Raw genomic sequence first — 14,027 nt, forward strand, 5'->3', positions numbered from 1 at the left:
AAAAGACCACCCGTAAAGACCACAGCAGACGGCAGAGCACAGGACGGTAGATGCGATTGTTTAAACGTGTAGCTAAGCAGGACAGCGACAAAATCCTTGAATGCCCTCGCTAACGCCTCTCATTGTGTTGTGACAGAAGTCCAGAGAAGATGGCTTGGCTGGCCGGGATAGAGATTGGCAAGGGAGCTACAGAAAACTCCAGAGCAAGGCTGGGATCTTCCTGGAAGTTTGAGACGAAGAACGTGTTACAACCCCAAGTAAGCTTTGCTTTCAGCACAGTTTTAAATGAAATCGATCGCTTGCGCAAATTGCGAGATCATGGAACGTGATCGCCATGATGTTTGTTCCAGCGCCGGTAAAAAGGTACGAAGAGCTCTAGGACGAGACAAGACCGTGAAGCTTAGAAAAAAGAAAAGCGAGAAAGTATGTGCTGGCTGGCTGTTTTGGAAGTAAGGCTGCGCGATCCAGCTCGTATTTCCATCGCCCAATTACACAGTGTAAGCGGACAAGCTGGAAGGAATCGCCACGCCTCCATAGCTTAGCTCGCGACTAAAGAGCTTGATTTTTGCAGTGGAATTTTCCTCGTGAGAGGGGAATCGCAAAGAGGTTGTGGACAAAAGAGCTCGCGAGAGATGGCTTTGGATTAAGGAGTAGCTGTGCAGCTCTGGTCGCTCTTTCACTCGGCGATGGCGACAAAAGCTTTGTTTATGTCTTTGCTCCTGTCAGCTGGCTAAAGAGGAGATGGGAGAAATAAATGTACTGTAGCCATACGCTGGCTGGTACGTACGAGAGAATACGCTAGAAAAAGTTCTCTACTATAGCTTGATCTCGGGCTTGATCTCGTGAGCTTTTCTTTTTATCGCGATGGTGACAAAGAAGAATTCTTTCTCCTCGTGATTGATCAAACAAGCTAGCTTTGGAAAGAGTTTTTTAAGGCGATCACATCGCTCTATAGAGAAGCTTGCCTGCCATTTGGAGCTGCTATAAGCTACAGAGCTAATCAATATAGAGGCACCATGGAAATCCAAAGCGATCGAGATGATCGAGCGATGGATTGTGGTGGAGCGAGCAACAATCTGTCTCGACCATCCTGTGAACGAACCACCGATCGAACGAACAAAACTAAGAACACCCACCAAACTTCCACGGGGGACCGGTTGCTCTCGTGCCTTTCGTGCTAGAAACCCACTGCAAACTTACTACCCACTCGCGGGATTGATGGGAACGAACCTGTTATCCACGCCTAGATCTTTAAGAACTCCTGGCGAGACGCGACGGAAGCGTGGAGCTCGCCTGCCAGATCTGCAAGACCCAAGTTAGAAACAGCCCAAGAAGGAAGAACGCCATGGATTTGGAGATCTGGAGATCTGGAGAGAACCAAAGTTCCTTATTGATGCCAGAGTGTGGCAAAAGAAGAGATGCTACAAATGCCCGCCAGGAACGAAGCTACATTAGAGAATGTAGCTTCCCGCGAGCCCCCTCGTCGCCCCCGCAAGATCTAAAGAGCCTAACTAGACCCACAAACCAAAAGAGAGAGAACATACCCAACCAAGAGAGAGAGAGAGAACCTCTTCACAGTAGCAAGAATGCTGGCTGGAAACCCAATAGAGATCTCGAAGAACAAGCATCGGCTATGAAGCGATCGATCCCTCCGCCCTCTTGATCCGAAAGTCTTTTATGACGAACACACCAAAGACGAGTTTTCTTTCTTTTCTTTCTTGCTGCCACTGCTGCTGCTGCTGCTGCTGCTGATACTGCTGCTGCCGAGCTGATAGATTGACCGAGAAGATCGAGAGAATAGAGAGAGGAGAGAGCGCGACGAGAACAATTTTTTTTTCTTTTCCACTTTCATTTCAAAGAGAGACCTCGAACGAACGAACGAGCGACGAAGGAAGAATGATCATGATCATCAGTAAGTGTGGTATGGATCCTGCGTGAGCAATTGCCGGGTCGCGTGCTCCAAGCGGCTGCCAAGATCCAGGACTTGCTGCTGCTGCTCCAGGCTGAGATCGTCCACCTCGAGGCCGCCGCCACCAAACGACTTGGTCAGGCGCGCGGCCTCCGCCACCGCCAGCAACACCACCACCAACATCACCACCGCGAGCACCTTGTTCAGCACCTTCCCGGCCTCCATTTCTCCGCTTCCTGGATGATGGGCGATTCGATCTGCTCTGGAAAAGAGGGGAGAGAGAGCTCTCGAGCTCCAAACACCTGTGAGAGTGAGAGAGAGATCTAGCTCGCTCGAAGAACAAAAGTGAGAGAGAAAGAGATCGTCTTCTTCTTCGCTTGCTTCCCTGATTTGCTTTGCTCGCTTTGATCCTTCACTCTAGCTAGAACTTTGGCGTGGTGCGCGCGAGCTCTCGAGCTCTCGAGCTCTTTTCTTTCAGAGGGTTAAAGCTATGGTGGTATTAAAGCCAGAGGAGAATGGAGAAAAAGCAGCGAGTCCAGCGAGGAAGGGTGGTCGCTTTGTGTGTTTTTGTGGCCATTAAACGCGTCGTCGCGTGGTGTCGGTCACCGCGGCGCCGGTCGCACGGCAGCCGCGGCGTACGGAAGACGCGGCAAAACCAGAGGAATCCGAGGCGAATATGCCTGGCATGATTCTCTTCAGAGCATAGGATGCTTGCTCTGACCCCGTGTGTTTGTGTTTTTCCTGTGCATGATTGCGTAATTGATCCGTTCATGGGTAGGGAGGGCTTTCTTGTTTCGCCACCTTTTCTCGCGTCATGAAACATTGTTGTAATCATAGGGATCACGCTATGATGTGAATGGTTTGTTTTTTTTCGCGCCAAGCAAACGTGAGCGAGTGGATCACGCGTGTTCGATCGCGGTGACTTTTGGAACCCTTCCCATGCAACTTCTCGCGAGTGGCGTTGTTTTGATTGTTTCAATCAGCCGGGAAAAGAACCTTGACTTGATCCAACTCTCGTGCACGTTGTTTCACGAGATCGCGGTTTCCGGAGATCTTCTTGTTTACCATTTCCCTTCGCGAACTTCTAGAAGCCACCTGGCCAAGTTTCTAATTCTATATCGTGGGATCCCCCGGGGCAACAGTTGGCTCTTGCCGATCAATCGCACTAGCAATAGCATCAACAAAAGAAGAACATTTCTAAACAAAAACAAAAACCGGGCGCTCCAGCTACTTCTTAATGGCCTTTGTGGTTGTCAGCCACCATTCCTTGAGGAATTGGCCCGGCCTCTTTTTTTTTCGATGCTCGACAACTTTGGCAGCGTGTACGGAGGAACATGACGCCGCGCGGTGTACGGCAAACCGCAGTGCGGTCACTGTGCCGTCCGCCCGCCGGACGCACACCTAGCCGGTCGCAGGGAATGGCCATCACCGCCAGCTGGCGAGCAGCAGGCCTTTAACTTTCGGCAGTGTACGGCCAAAACACTATTAAGTGGCGCACAGCTGGCGGGCAGACAGTTGGCATCGTTAAGTCGAAACTGGGCCGGTGACGTGGCCTTTGCGTGCGTGGGTTCGAATCCCTAGACGTTTATTAGGGCTTATGGTTATTGTCCGCCACCTTTGAGCGAGGCAATCAGTTTCTTCACGCGGGCGACGTCGTCCCATCGGTTCAGCGTCGCGTACATGTTTGACAGGGAAATGTATGGACCGGCATTGCCGGGTTCTCGATCGATTGCTTTGGCTGCTACTCGCTCGGCGCGATCTACGTCCTTGTGGTTGCAAGATGCCCCGAGGAGGGATGTCCATGCCACGGCGAACGGGTGAAAGGGCAGGGTTTCGATCAGGGCCTCGGCTTCTTGCAGCCATCCTGCTTTGGCGAGCATGTCAATAAGGCTACCGTAGTGTTCTTCCTTGGGCTGGATGTTATGGTCGGATACCATGGAATTGTAGTAGTATATGCCATCCTCGACCAGGCCGGCGTGTGTGCACGCCGTGAGGACTCCCAAAAGTGTTACCTGGTTGGGCTTGGTGCCTTCCAAGTCCATCTTTTGGTAGAGCTCGAGGGCTTCGGTGCTATGCCCCTGTTGAGCATACCCTGCAATGGTGCAAGTCCAGGAGATCTGGTTTGGAGTGGGCATTCTGTGAAAGAGGGCGATAGCGTCTTGCATGCTCCCACATTTGGTGTAAAGATTCAAGAGAGCGTTGCAGAGAGAAGTGTCTTGTTCGTCAAATCCAAGCGATGCGGCACGCAAGTGGATGAACTTTCCATCTTGCAGTGATCCGATCGATCCCAATGCCTCGAGCAAAACCATAAAGGTGACGCCGTCGGGCTTGATGCCCTCGAGATCCATTTGGTGGAATAGCTCGATCGCGGCGTTGCTATCTCCAGCCTGGGCATACGCCGTGATCATTGTGTTCCAGGCAATCACACCCGGACTCGAGAGCTTTTCGAAAGTTTCCAAAGCTTTTGCAACGCTACCACACTTGGCATACATGTTTATCAAGCTGTTGCTCACGAGAGCGTCAACCTTTACAGACGATTCAAGGATTTTCTCGTGAATCAAAACTCCTCGATCGAGATCGCCCACATTCGCGCAAGCCTCGAGGGCACTCAAGAAGACCGGCGTGTCGAGATCCAAAGGTGGCGACGACGATCCAATAGCCTCAAAGAAGAGCTCCAATGCCTCCTTGCTATGCCCATTCTGGGCATATGCCGAGATCATAGCCGTCCACGTCACCCTCGTTCTTCGTTCCATGGCATCAAACACACGGCGCGCCATGGCGGCGCTCCGGCACCGCCCGTACAGGCTAACCAGCGCGTTCCGTACGGCGATATCGCCCTCGAATCCAGCCGCGGCGGCGCGCTCCTGGACGAATTTGCCGCGATCGATCGACTGAATGCCGGCGATCGCGTTGAGAAATGTGATCCTGTTGTGCCGGACGCCATCCAGATCCATCGCGCGAAAGAGGAACAGCACCAAATCCTCGCGCCCGAGCCGGGCGTAAGCGCCAATCATCGCGTTCCAGGAGACGAGGGTCTTCTCCTCCATGGCGTCGAAGATGGATCGCGCCAGCTCCAGCGCGCCCAATCGCGCGAAGGAATCGAGCATCACGTTGTCGAGGACGAGATCGCGGGCGCTGCTGGCGGTGGCCCTGGCGTGGATCGAGCGGAGGAGGGGAAGATCCGCGGTCCCAGCCGCGGCGATGGCGACGAAAGTGGATCCATTCGGCTTGACGCCCTCGTGATCCATTCTTCGCAGGAGATGGATCGCTTGCGCCAGATGCCCGTTCTGGGCATATGCTGCGAGCATGATTGTCCAGCTAAAGACGTTGCGATGCGCGATCCCATCGAAGACCAGGCGCGCTTCCTCGAGGCTGGAGCACTTGCCATACATCTCCACCAGGAGATTGAGAAGGAATGTGTCACTGGAGGAATGCGTGGAGATCAGGGACGAGGAGGAGGTGATGTGGGCGTGAATCCGGCGCCCCTGCTCGATCGCCCTGGCATTGCTGCAGCGCTTGACGATCCAGGCACACACCCCCCTGTCGCTGCTGGAATCGAGGCGCTGGATGTCCTCGTCGATTCGATCCAGGCAGCGCCGGCTCAAGACGTGCTCATCGCTCTTGAGCATCGCCCTCAATGATCCAGAGCGCTAGAGATTGCACTAGACATGCTTGATCGCACGGAAGATCTCCATGCCAGCGTCGAGCGATGGCTGGATTTGCCAAGAACATAGCTTCCATTGTCAAACTATGACAAGTGATCCATGGATGGCTACTTGCGGGAGATCCAAGGCTGTGCCTCGCTCGATCGCGCGAGAGATCTCCACGCCAGCGTCGACCGCTCGCTGCGATCTGGGGATATCTTCCTCGGCAACAAGATCATCGAGATGTATGGACGCTGCGGCAGTCCCGGCGATGCCAGCAGCGCCTTTCGATCCATGCCGGTTTGGGATTCCTTCACTTGGAATCTCTTGCTTGGTTCTCATTGCAAGAATCGCGATTTGGAGGGCGCTCGAGATGTTTTCGATGGCATGCCCAGCGCGGCCAAGGACATGGTGTCGTGGAACACGATTTTTTCTGCATATGCCCGCTCGGGGCAACTGTCGGTGTGTCGGGAGATATTTGGAAAAATGCCGGGAAGAGATCTTGTGTCGTGGAACACAATGATTGCTGTCTCTACGCAAGCGGAAACTACGGACCATGCAAAGGGAATCTTTGATGAGATGAAAGAGAAGAACTTGGTGTCTTGGAACTCTCTTCTTGCGGTATATGCCCGAGCGAGGCATTGGCAAAACGCTAAGGCGGTCTTTTTGGCAATGCCGCTGCGGGATTTAGTCGCCTGGAACTCATTGCTGGCTGCGAGCAAAGATCTCAAGGATGGAGTTCATGTTTTCTTGCATGAAATGCCGGAGTATGATCAAATCTCTTCGAACGCAATGCTAGATGTTTATGCTTCTAATGGGCATGTTGAAGAGGCCAGGGAGTTTTTTACTGCGATGCCTTCTCGAGACGTGGTGTCTTACACGACACTTCTTTCGCTAAATGCCGAGGCTGGGGATATAGAATTTGTGGAAAAGACTTTTGCCGTCATGCCAGAGTATAATTCTGCTTCCATGAACGCTATGACTCGTGTGTATGCGCGAAGTGGTCATGTAGATGAAGCCAGGAAGGTTTTTGATGAGAACCAATCAATAAACTTGATCTCCTGGAACACGCTTCTCACGGCATATGCCCAAAAAGGGTATACTTCGGAAGCAGAGAGCATCTTCAAAGAGATGCCGAAGAGAAATCTGGTGTCTTGGAACGCAATGCTTGCGGGATATGCCCACTTTGGGTATGTCAAAGAAGCAAAGCTCTTATTCGATGATTTTCCAAAGCGGGACTTGGTAACCTGGAACATTATGCTTTCTGCTTTTGCACAAAGCGGGTATTTGGAGGAATCAAAAAAAGTATTTGATGAGATGCCACAGCAAAACGTGGTGTCCTTGACGACACTGCTGGGACTCTATGCCCAACAAGGACGCATGCAAGATGTTAAGACATTGTTTGAAAAGGTGGTGGAGTGGGATCTTGTTTCATGGACGTGCATGTTGATCATTTTAGCCGAGAACGGCGAGCTAGACGAGGCAAAGAAACTGTTTGATAGGTTGCGCGAACGGGATTTAGTGTGTTGGAACGCCATCCTTCGTGCCTACTCTCGCCATGGCCAGGTGTTAGAGGTGGAAAAGATTTTCCAGCAAATGCCACAAAAGGATCTCACGTCTTGGAATGCGGTTCTAGCTGCGTACTCTCAAACTGGAGGTTTTGAAAAAACCGAGAGGATGTTTGGACAGATGCCTCAGTGGGATGTTCTAAGCTGGAACTCACGCATGGATGCTTTCGTCCAAGGTGGTCATTTAAAGAAGTCGGAAGAAATCTTTGATCTGATGCCAGAGAAAGATCAGTTTTCGTGGAATCTCATCCTCGCCGTGTGGATTAAGCTCCATGGTTTGGAGAAAGCGAAACACGTATTTGATTCAATGCCTTTTAGAAATGTTGCCTCGGGAACGATGATGATATCTGCATATGCCCACGATGGGCATCTTGATCAATCACTCGTGATGCTCAGCGTCATGCCTCAAAGGAACGCCTTCACGTGGAATGTGATGCTAGGAGCTTATACTCAGAATGGGAATATGCTCGCTGGAGAAGCACTTTTTGAGACACTGCCGGAGGAGAACTTAGTGTCATGGGGTGTTCTTCTCGCTGGTTACACCAACAGTGGCAACCATGCAACAAGCTTGGATGTATTAAATCGCTTGAAGATGATCCATGTTCCGGAAGAGACGTGTTTCGTCACAGCTTTGATCTCGTGTAGCTACCTAGGAAGGATTGAAGAGAGCAAATCGTGCTTCCTGTCCATGACGCTCGATTATCACATCAATCCCAGCAAGCAGCACTACTGCTGTATCGTAAGCGTCCTCTGCCGCTCGGGGCATCTGAATGATGCTGTGGAGCTTGTCTCGAGCATGCCTTTCCATCCCGATAGGATGGAGTGGACGTGCTTGCTGGGAGCTTGCAAGAACTTTAATGATCTTGCTAGGGGAGCTAAAGTTACTAGCCAAGTTCTTGCACTTGATCCAGGTCGTGAGACATCATATGTGCTGCTCGCAAACATATTTGAATCGTCTTTGAAACCGATGATCACTGACCGAGCTAGAGCTCGACCATAGATGAGGTTTTTATAAGCATTGGACTTAGCTTCGTTGGACGGAGGTATAGCAACGACCTTTGAACCGTGGTCTATGTGACGTCTGATTTTACTGATACCATTGATTTTTTTCTTCCAGGTAAGAACTAGAAGGATTTCACGAAGCAACTGATATACTATATGAATCTCATGAGTTGGGATTTTATGGAGGGATCCACAGGACCATCCTTTTAAAAAGAGATCAAGCTAGGAGTTGACTGGAGAACAATTCTATGCTGGAAACGCCATGGCGTTTGCAGCGTCGGCTCCAGCAGTGTCATCGAGACGGCACTACAACCAAGGCCTTGATTCTGCTCGCTGCATAGTTCGATCCAGGATATCATTTCTCAAGCTTCGCCGAGTGAATGCTATAGCTCTGGAAGCAGCAGTGAAAGAAGATCCGGAGCAGTTGTCCCCATTGATAACACCAGTAAGTCTCTTGGATTCACATTGAGCTCTCATTTTCCTTGTCTTTGCAGAAACGAACTACAGACTTTCAAACACTCTTTCGGAGATTTTGCAAAGTTGCTCAACCTTACTGGCTCGACTCCAAGGAGGGAAACCAGGCAATCCTCCGGTTAGCGAGTGTTTTTGCTCTTACGCTTGCTTCCACGGGGACGAGCGTGGCATTTAGCTACCTTGGAAGGAGTTTTGACAACGCTTTGACAAGTAAGTGTGTCCAGATCTATCAGATTTCTTTAAACTTTTCTCCAGGTAAGAATCGAGAGGAGTTTGTCAAGCAGCTGATCTATTATTTGGGGCTTATGGTCGCAGCACTTCCAGTAAGTCGTTTGAATGTTTGTGCCTTTTTCAGCGTGTAGTTAACTCGCTTGTCTTCGAGGTTTATGTAATCCGCGGATACGCACGAGACACTCTTGCTCTTCGATGGCGATCTTGGATGACGAAACGCTACATGGCTCAGTATTTTTCTCAGAGATCCTACTATAACATTCAATCTCTGGCACTCATGGACAATCCAGATCAGAGAGTTGTGGACGATATCGGCTCGTTCACTCGCACGGCACTTATATTTACCATGACTTTGTTCCATTCCATCACCGATCTGGCGTCTTTCAGCGGAATTCTATACAGGATTTATCCACCACTGTTTGGTGTCTTGCTTGTTTACTCCATTGGTGGCACTGGAATTAGTTTCCTACTTGGAAAGGTATGATTTTCATCTTTTTGTTTTCAGCGAGTTCGTTCTGTTTCCTTGCAGGATCTCATGAACTTGAATTTCGTCCAAGAAAAGAGTGAGGCAGATTTTCGATTTGGATTGGTAAGAGTTCGAGAAAATGCAGAGTCCATCGCGTTTTATGGGGGAGAAAAGGATGAGCTTCAGTTGCTGCTGGAACGTTTTAAGCAAGCTTTTTCCAACTACAGTGTAAGTTTTGCTGGTTTTTCCATTGTCATTCTTTCGACAGTGTAAGCTACTGCATTGTCTTTGCAGAAACTACTCATAGCTTCGCGAAACCTAAGATTTTTCCAAATTTTTTACACCAACTTGATCCAAATCCTGCCCGCCGCCGTGGTGGCTCCGTTCTACTTTGCTGGAAAAGTCGACTTTGGGATCGTCAGTCAGTCTTTCCATGCTTTCAGCTCCGTTCTCTACGACCTCTCCTTGGTCGTGGAGGAGTTTCAATCGCTTAGTTCCTTCTCCGCGGTTGTAGATCGCCTTGGTACAATTTCCTTCGTTTGCTTGGTTCTCTTCGACCTACCTTTACATTCACAGGTGAATTCAGTGACATATTGGATCAACAAGGCGTAATGAATGCTTCGGAGCTAAGCACCATCAAATCGATCGAGACCACGGAAAGCGAGGTTCTTATAGAAGTTTCGACCTTGACACTGTTGTCTCCTCAACACACACTGACTCTTGTCGAGGGGCTCTCTTTCAGGATGATCGCTGGACAAAATCTTCTGGTCTGTGAATTTCTCAAAGTTTCTTCGTTGCTATCAGATGAATAACTCGGGTTTAAGACCAGGTAACTGGCCCCAGTGGAAGTGGCAAGACATCGTTCTTAAGAGCTATCGCAGGACTATGGAAATCCGGGCAAGGAACCATAGCAAGAAACTCTACCATGGATGTATTCTTCGTGCCGCAAAAGCCATACATGACTCTTGGAACACTCCGGCAACAATTGCTATATCCAACTTGGAGCACAGACGAGGAGAAAAAACACGATCAAGGTAGCGAGAATTTTTGGTCTTTTACACGTGAATCTATCACAAGTGTGCTCTCATGATCCAGAATCCAAGCACAGCGATGCCGACTTGATGGAAATCTTGCGTAGAGTGAAGCTTGAACAGCTCCTGGAACGCTCGTTTCACTTGGACGCGAATGCCGACTGGTCCAGTGTCTTGTCACTGGGAGAGCAACAGCGCCTGGCTTTTGCTCGATTGCTTCTATCAAAACCAAAGCTTGCGCTCCTGGATGAAGCAACCAGTGCCATAGACGAAGCAACTGAGGTAAAAGCTTGTCTCTTTGGTTCTCTTCTAAGATCTAGTCACTCTACGCAGGCTTACTTGTATCGACTTCTCCTAGAATCGGGAACTTGTGTGATGAGCGTTGGGCATCGCAGCACGCTTCGCGAATTCCACACACACTTGCTTTTCTTTTCCCCGCAAATCTCCGGGACGAGTATCTCGGAGTGGTCATTACAAGACCTTCCTCAAAGAACCAACTTTTAGTAGCAATAGTTCTTCGTCCATTGAAGTGAATAAGTGGAAGACTGGCCATGGTGTTAGCCAATACTTTAGGCCAATGGTTGGTTATGGCGTGCAATGTGAACAATTTCGCGCACCACATCACCTCACCATGACCTCAAGGTCATGGGACCAACCATGCACCTCATGGATGACTCATGGATGTAGTCATACATGCATTTGGATGACCCATCGACCTCATCCTCTTGAATCTGCTACCACACAATGGAGGTTTGCATAGCAGCAGCGGCAGACTTGGTATGCATTGGCTTTCAGCACTCAATGGAGGCACCTCAGAAATGATAAGTTTTACTTAGAGGTATACTGATGCTTTAGTCTAGGTGTTCACAATATGGGCAATCTTTACTGTTGAAAAGCTCATCACATGCATGGAGTTTGATCTAGAGTTTTCTCCCATTATGTGGGAGTAATTGCAAGAAACAATAAATTATAAGGTAAATATGCACATTTTTATATTTTATTTCCATATTCCATTCATTTATATTAGTGGTAATTTTGATTGTCCCTGCAAAATGTTTGGATTTGTGCTTTTGGTTTAGATTTAACTTTTATATTATCTAGATCTCTCTTTTCTTGTAGCTTTTTCAAATTTTTTTTCTTTTTTGGCAAAGAACCAACCTCCTCTTACTGACAAAATGGCTTACAAAATTCCATAACTTCATAACTGCAAACAGGTTTTCAGAGGCCTATACTTGTTGAAATAACATCCTAGAAGCTATTTGAGGATACAGCTTATTAGATTGATTCAATATTCCATAGATTCGCATAAATACAAAAGGACTCACTTCCTTTCCCCAAAGGAAATCTGAGAAAATGCAACTTGTAATGCATCCAATTGTGTTTTGTGATTTGGGGACTGATGCTTATTTGGGGCCTTTGAGTCTTCATACTTTGGCACTTTGTCAGAGTTAAAATCTTCTTGAGCTGTGACATAGCCTTCCTCACCGTTGGACAGCCGCATGCCATTTGCTAAAAGGACCTACCACCCCACTCTTGCAGCCAAAGCTGAGCTTCATTGGAGTTAAAGCCCCTCTAATGGGCTTTACCTGCTTCAATCTAAGGGGTAGACAATGAGAGATTCCAAAAACTTTACGTAGTGCCCAGCAAACGGCAGATAAAGGGAAAGTTTGACCTATACTTATTTAAACCCTAAAATTTTTCAATGCCTAAAGAATCATGTTTAGATAACTTGGACATCATTCACACGAACAGATTTGAAGGGACCCAAGCTCACTCCTTGTTACCATGAATAACAAAATTTATATGAAATGGAAGCATGGAAGCATAAGTAAGACTATAACTATCTTTATCTAGACTTAGTTACTTATGTATATTGTCTCATTTCCATATTGCACACAACACTCAAAGGAAACTCTGATCAAGATGGTAAGAATATATATAAGTGGAAAGGAAGATCTCAAAAGATGTTAGAACAAATGTAGTGGAAGGAAATACGACTGGACTTAATCTCAAACTTCATAACTCACTAGATTTCAAAAAGAAACTCCTTCACTGCAAAGGTGGATCTCAGGCTATTACTATCTAAAAGATCTACTATTGCTTTCTAGTAATAGAAGGTCTTAACTAGTGCTCTTGCAAGTAGTCTAGAAATCATAGTTTTGGGAATGAATATAATCTCATGAAGGGTTTTGCAACAAAAGAATTGGAAAAAAGTGTAAGGGATATGCGGGATTGTAGTATATATGTGCAAGAATGGATGAAGAAGCACTTTAGTGGCTTTCCTAAAGTCATGAACAGCTTGAATGGATGGAGGTGATATGCCAATAATGCCCATATCTGACCATCCATGCACATTGCATCAAAATGTAAAAATATTGATTATCTAGGTTTAACCCTGTAAAAATGCATAATTTTGGATTATTATTATGTGCTACTCAAAACAAGGAAGGAATTAGCATAGGAATCATACTACATATCTTTGGCAAAGTAAAACTTTAAACTCTGCATAAAAAAGGTCTAAGGGTATCCTTGCAACAATGTTTTGACTATACTGTGAAACCAATAAATATATTAAAGAAAAAAATAGTATCATTACCCAAGTTCCCGCTCCATAGGTTAAAATAAACTAGTAAGAACAGAAGAAGCTCTAATATATTCACCATTTTAAAATGCTTAAACCATATAAACGTTCTAAATTGCAACCCAATGTGCAAGGTCCTTAGCAATATAAAATGTAAATATGCATCTCAAGCTCTGTATGTGCTATATATTAGACATATCTAAAATGTCAATGTCCTCCATTAACTCAAATAACTACCTATAAAACCATATCACTCTCTTGTAAAGCTCTTTCTAGAGACTAGAGATACTCAATAAAACACAAAAAAATTAAAACTTTAGACTGCATATTTATATCTGGTTTCATATTGGCCAGCTTGAGAGGCTTATTCTATTTATATCCCTTTCCACATTATTAGCTTTTAGTATGTGATCATTCTTAATTTATTTTTGTCAATCAAATTTACAAATAGCATGTATATAGGTGTTGAAGATTGCATACAACTAATGTAGTATGTTATACTATGAATCATGGCATAGACATAAAATCTATATGATACTAGTTAACAATATACTATAAAAAGATGATAACATCAAAAAGATTGAAAACCAAATAAAAAACTCACAATCTATATAGCATAGTGCATAAGGCACTTCATTAGTGTATATCTACCTTCAAATCTTAGATAAATGCATGTGTGTGAGCTTTGTAAGGTTGTGTATAACTAAAGCTTTGCAAATTTAATGTCAGCTAAAATAATATTCTATTATTTGACAGCTTGAGTGAGATTTCACAATCCCCTAGGTAATACCTTCATGTTCATAGCAATGCTAGTGTGGACATAATGAAGTACCTTTGGTGGTGCTATCTTATAGTACACACTTCTTTAGTTTGCATTAACAAACTTCATATATTTGTACAATGTTAACTTTGAAATTTGTAGACAACATGCCAAGTAATCTATAATCTTAGTTTCACAAATCTCACAAATCTCCAAGTAATCTAATTTTTTAAATAAAATTAGAATGCTAAAACATCTAGAATCAACAAAATGTTAGAATTCTTACAATTAAATGTTACTCTTAACAGGAAGTTATATACCTCTATGTATTATTCCTTGTTACCACTCTCAAATGTTGAAG

General features: G+C 46.5%; 3 protein-coding genes across 4 annotated transcripts; 2 read left to right on the top strand and 1 right to left on the bottom strand.

Annotated features, from left to right (window-relative positions):
- Positions 1-3,510: 3,510 nt before the first annotated feature.
- Positions 3,511-5,157, bottom strand: LOC9657457 (pentatricopeptide repeat-containing protein At3g12770). The gene has a single exon (XM_024660982.1). It carries the CDS (start codon positions 5,155-5,157, stop codon positions 3,511-3,513), a length of 1,647 nt encoding a protein of 548 aa, XP_024516750.1.
- A 1,203-nt stretch (positions 5,158-6,360) lies between these two features.
- LOC112341232 (pentatricopeptide repeat-containing protein At4g02750-like) lies at positions 6,361-8,354 on the top strand. The gene is made up of 2 exons (XM_024661073.1): positions 6,361-8,164; positions 8,239-8,354. Exon 1 carries the CDS (start codon positions 6,406-6,408, stop codon positions 8,119-8,121), a length of 1,716 nt encoding a protein of 571 aa, XP_024516841.1. The 5' UTR covers positions 6,361-6,405; the 3' UTR covers positions 8,122-8,164; positions 8,239-8,354.
- LOC9656720 (ABC transporter D family member 2, chloroplastic) lies at positions 8,254-10,944 on the top strand. Of its 2 annotated transcripts, none has more exons than XM_024661071.1 (10): positions 8,254-8,568; positions 8,618-8,807; positions 8,853-8,920; positions 8,980-9,306; positions 9,358-9,522; positions 9,589-9,817; positions 9,871-10,061; positions 10,124-10,328; positions 10,372-10,607; positions 10,659-10,944. In XM_024661071.1, exons 1-10 carry the CDS (start codon positions 8,386-8,388, stop codon positions 10,827-10,829), a joined length of 1,965 nt encoding a protein of 654 aa, XP_024516839.1. In that variant the 5' UTR covers positions 8,254-8,385; the 3' UTR covers positions 10,830-10,944. The 2 variants fall into 2 exon arrangements, with proteins under 2 accessions (XP_024516839.1, XP_002987099.1); XM_002987053.2 differs by having other exon boundaries at positions 8,255-8,568; positions 10,390-10,607.
- The last annotated feature ends 3,083 nt before the right edge of the window (positions 10,945-14,027 follow it).

The sequence above is a fragment of the Selaginella moellendorffii genome, unplaced genomic scaffold (genome assembly GCF_000143415.4).
Source record: "Selaginella moellendorffii unplaced genomic scaffold, v1.0 SELMOscaffold_79, whole genome shotgun sequence".
NCBI classification, from domain to species: Eukaryota; Viridiplantae; Streptophyta; class Lycopodiopsida; order Selaginellales; family Selaginellaceae; genus Selaginella; species Selaginella moellendorffii.

Bases quoted from the DNA above. Each gene is read 5' to 3' on its own strand.
- LOC9657457 (XM_024660982.1), bottom strand. From the start codon at position 5,157: ATGGATCACGAGGGCGTCAAGCCGAATGGATCCACTTTCGTCGCCATC.
- LOC9656720 (XM_024661071.1), top strand. From the start codon at position 8,386: ATGGCGTTTGCAGCGTCGGCTCCAGCAGTGTCATCGAGACGGCACTAC. The intron at 8,569-8,617 runs GTAAGTCTCTTG...TTGTCTTTGCAG, and splicing joins TGTCCCCATTGATAACACCA to AAACGAACTACAGACTTTCA. The intron at 9,523-9,588 runs GTAAGTTTTGCT...TTGTCTTTGCAG, and splicing joins AAGCTTTTTCCAACTACAGT to AAACTACTCATAGCTTCGCG.
- LOC112341232 (XM_024661073.1), top strand. From the start codon at position 6,406: ATGCCTTCTCGAGACGTGGTGTCTTACACGACACTTCTTTCGCTAAAT.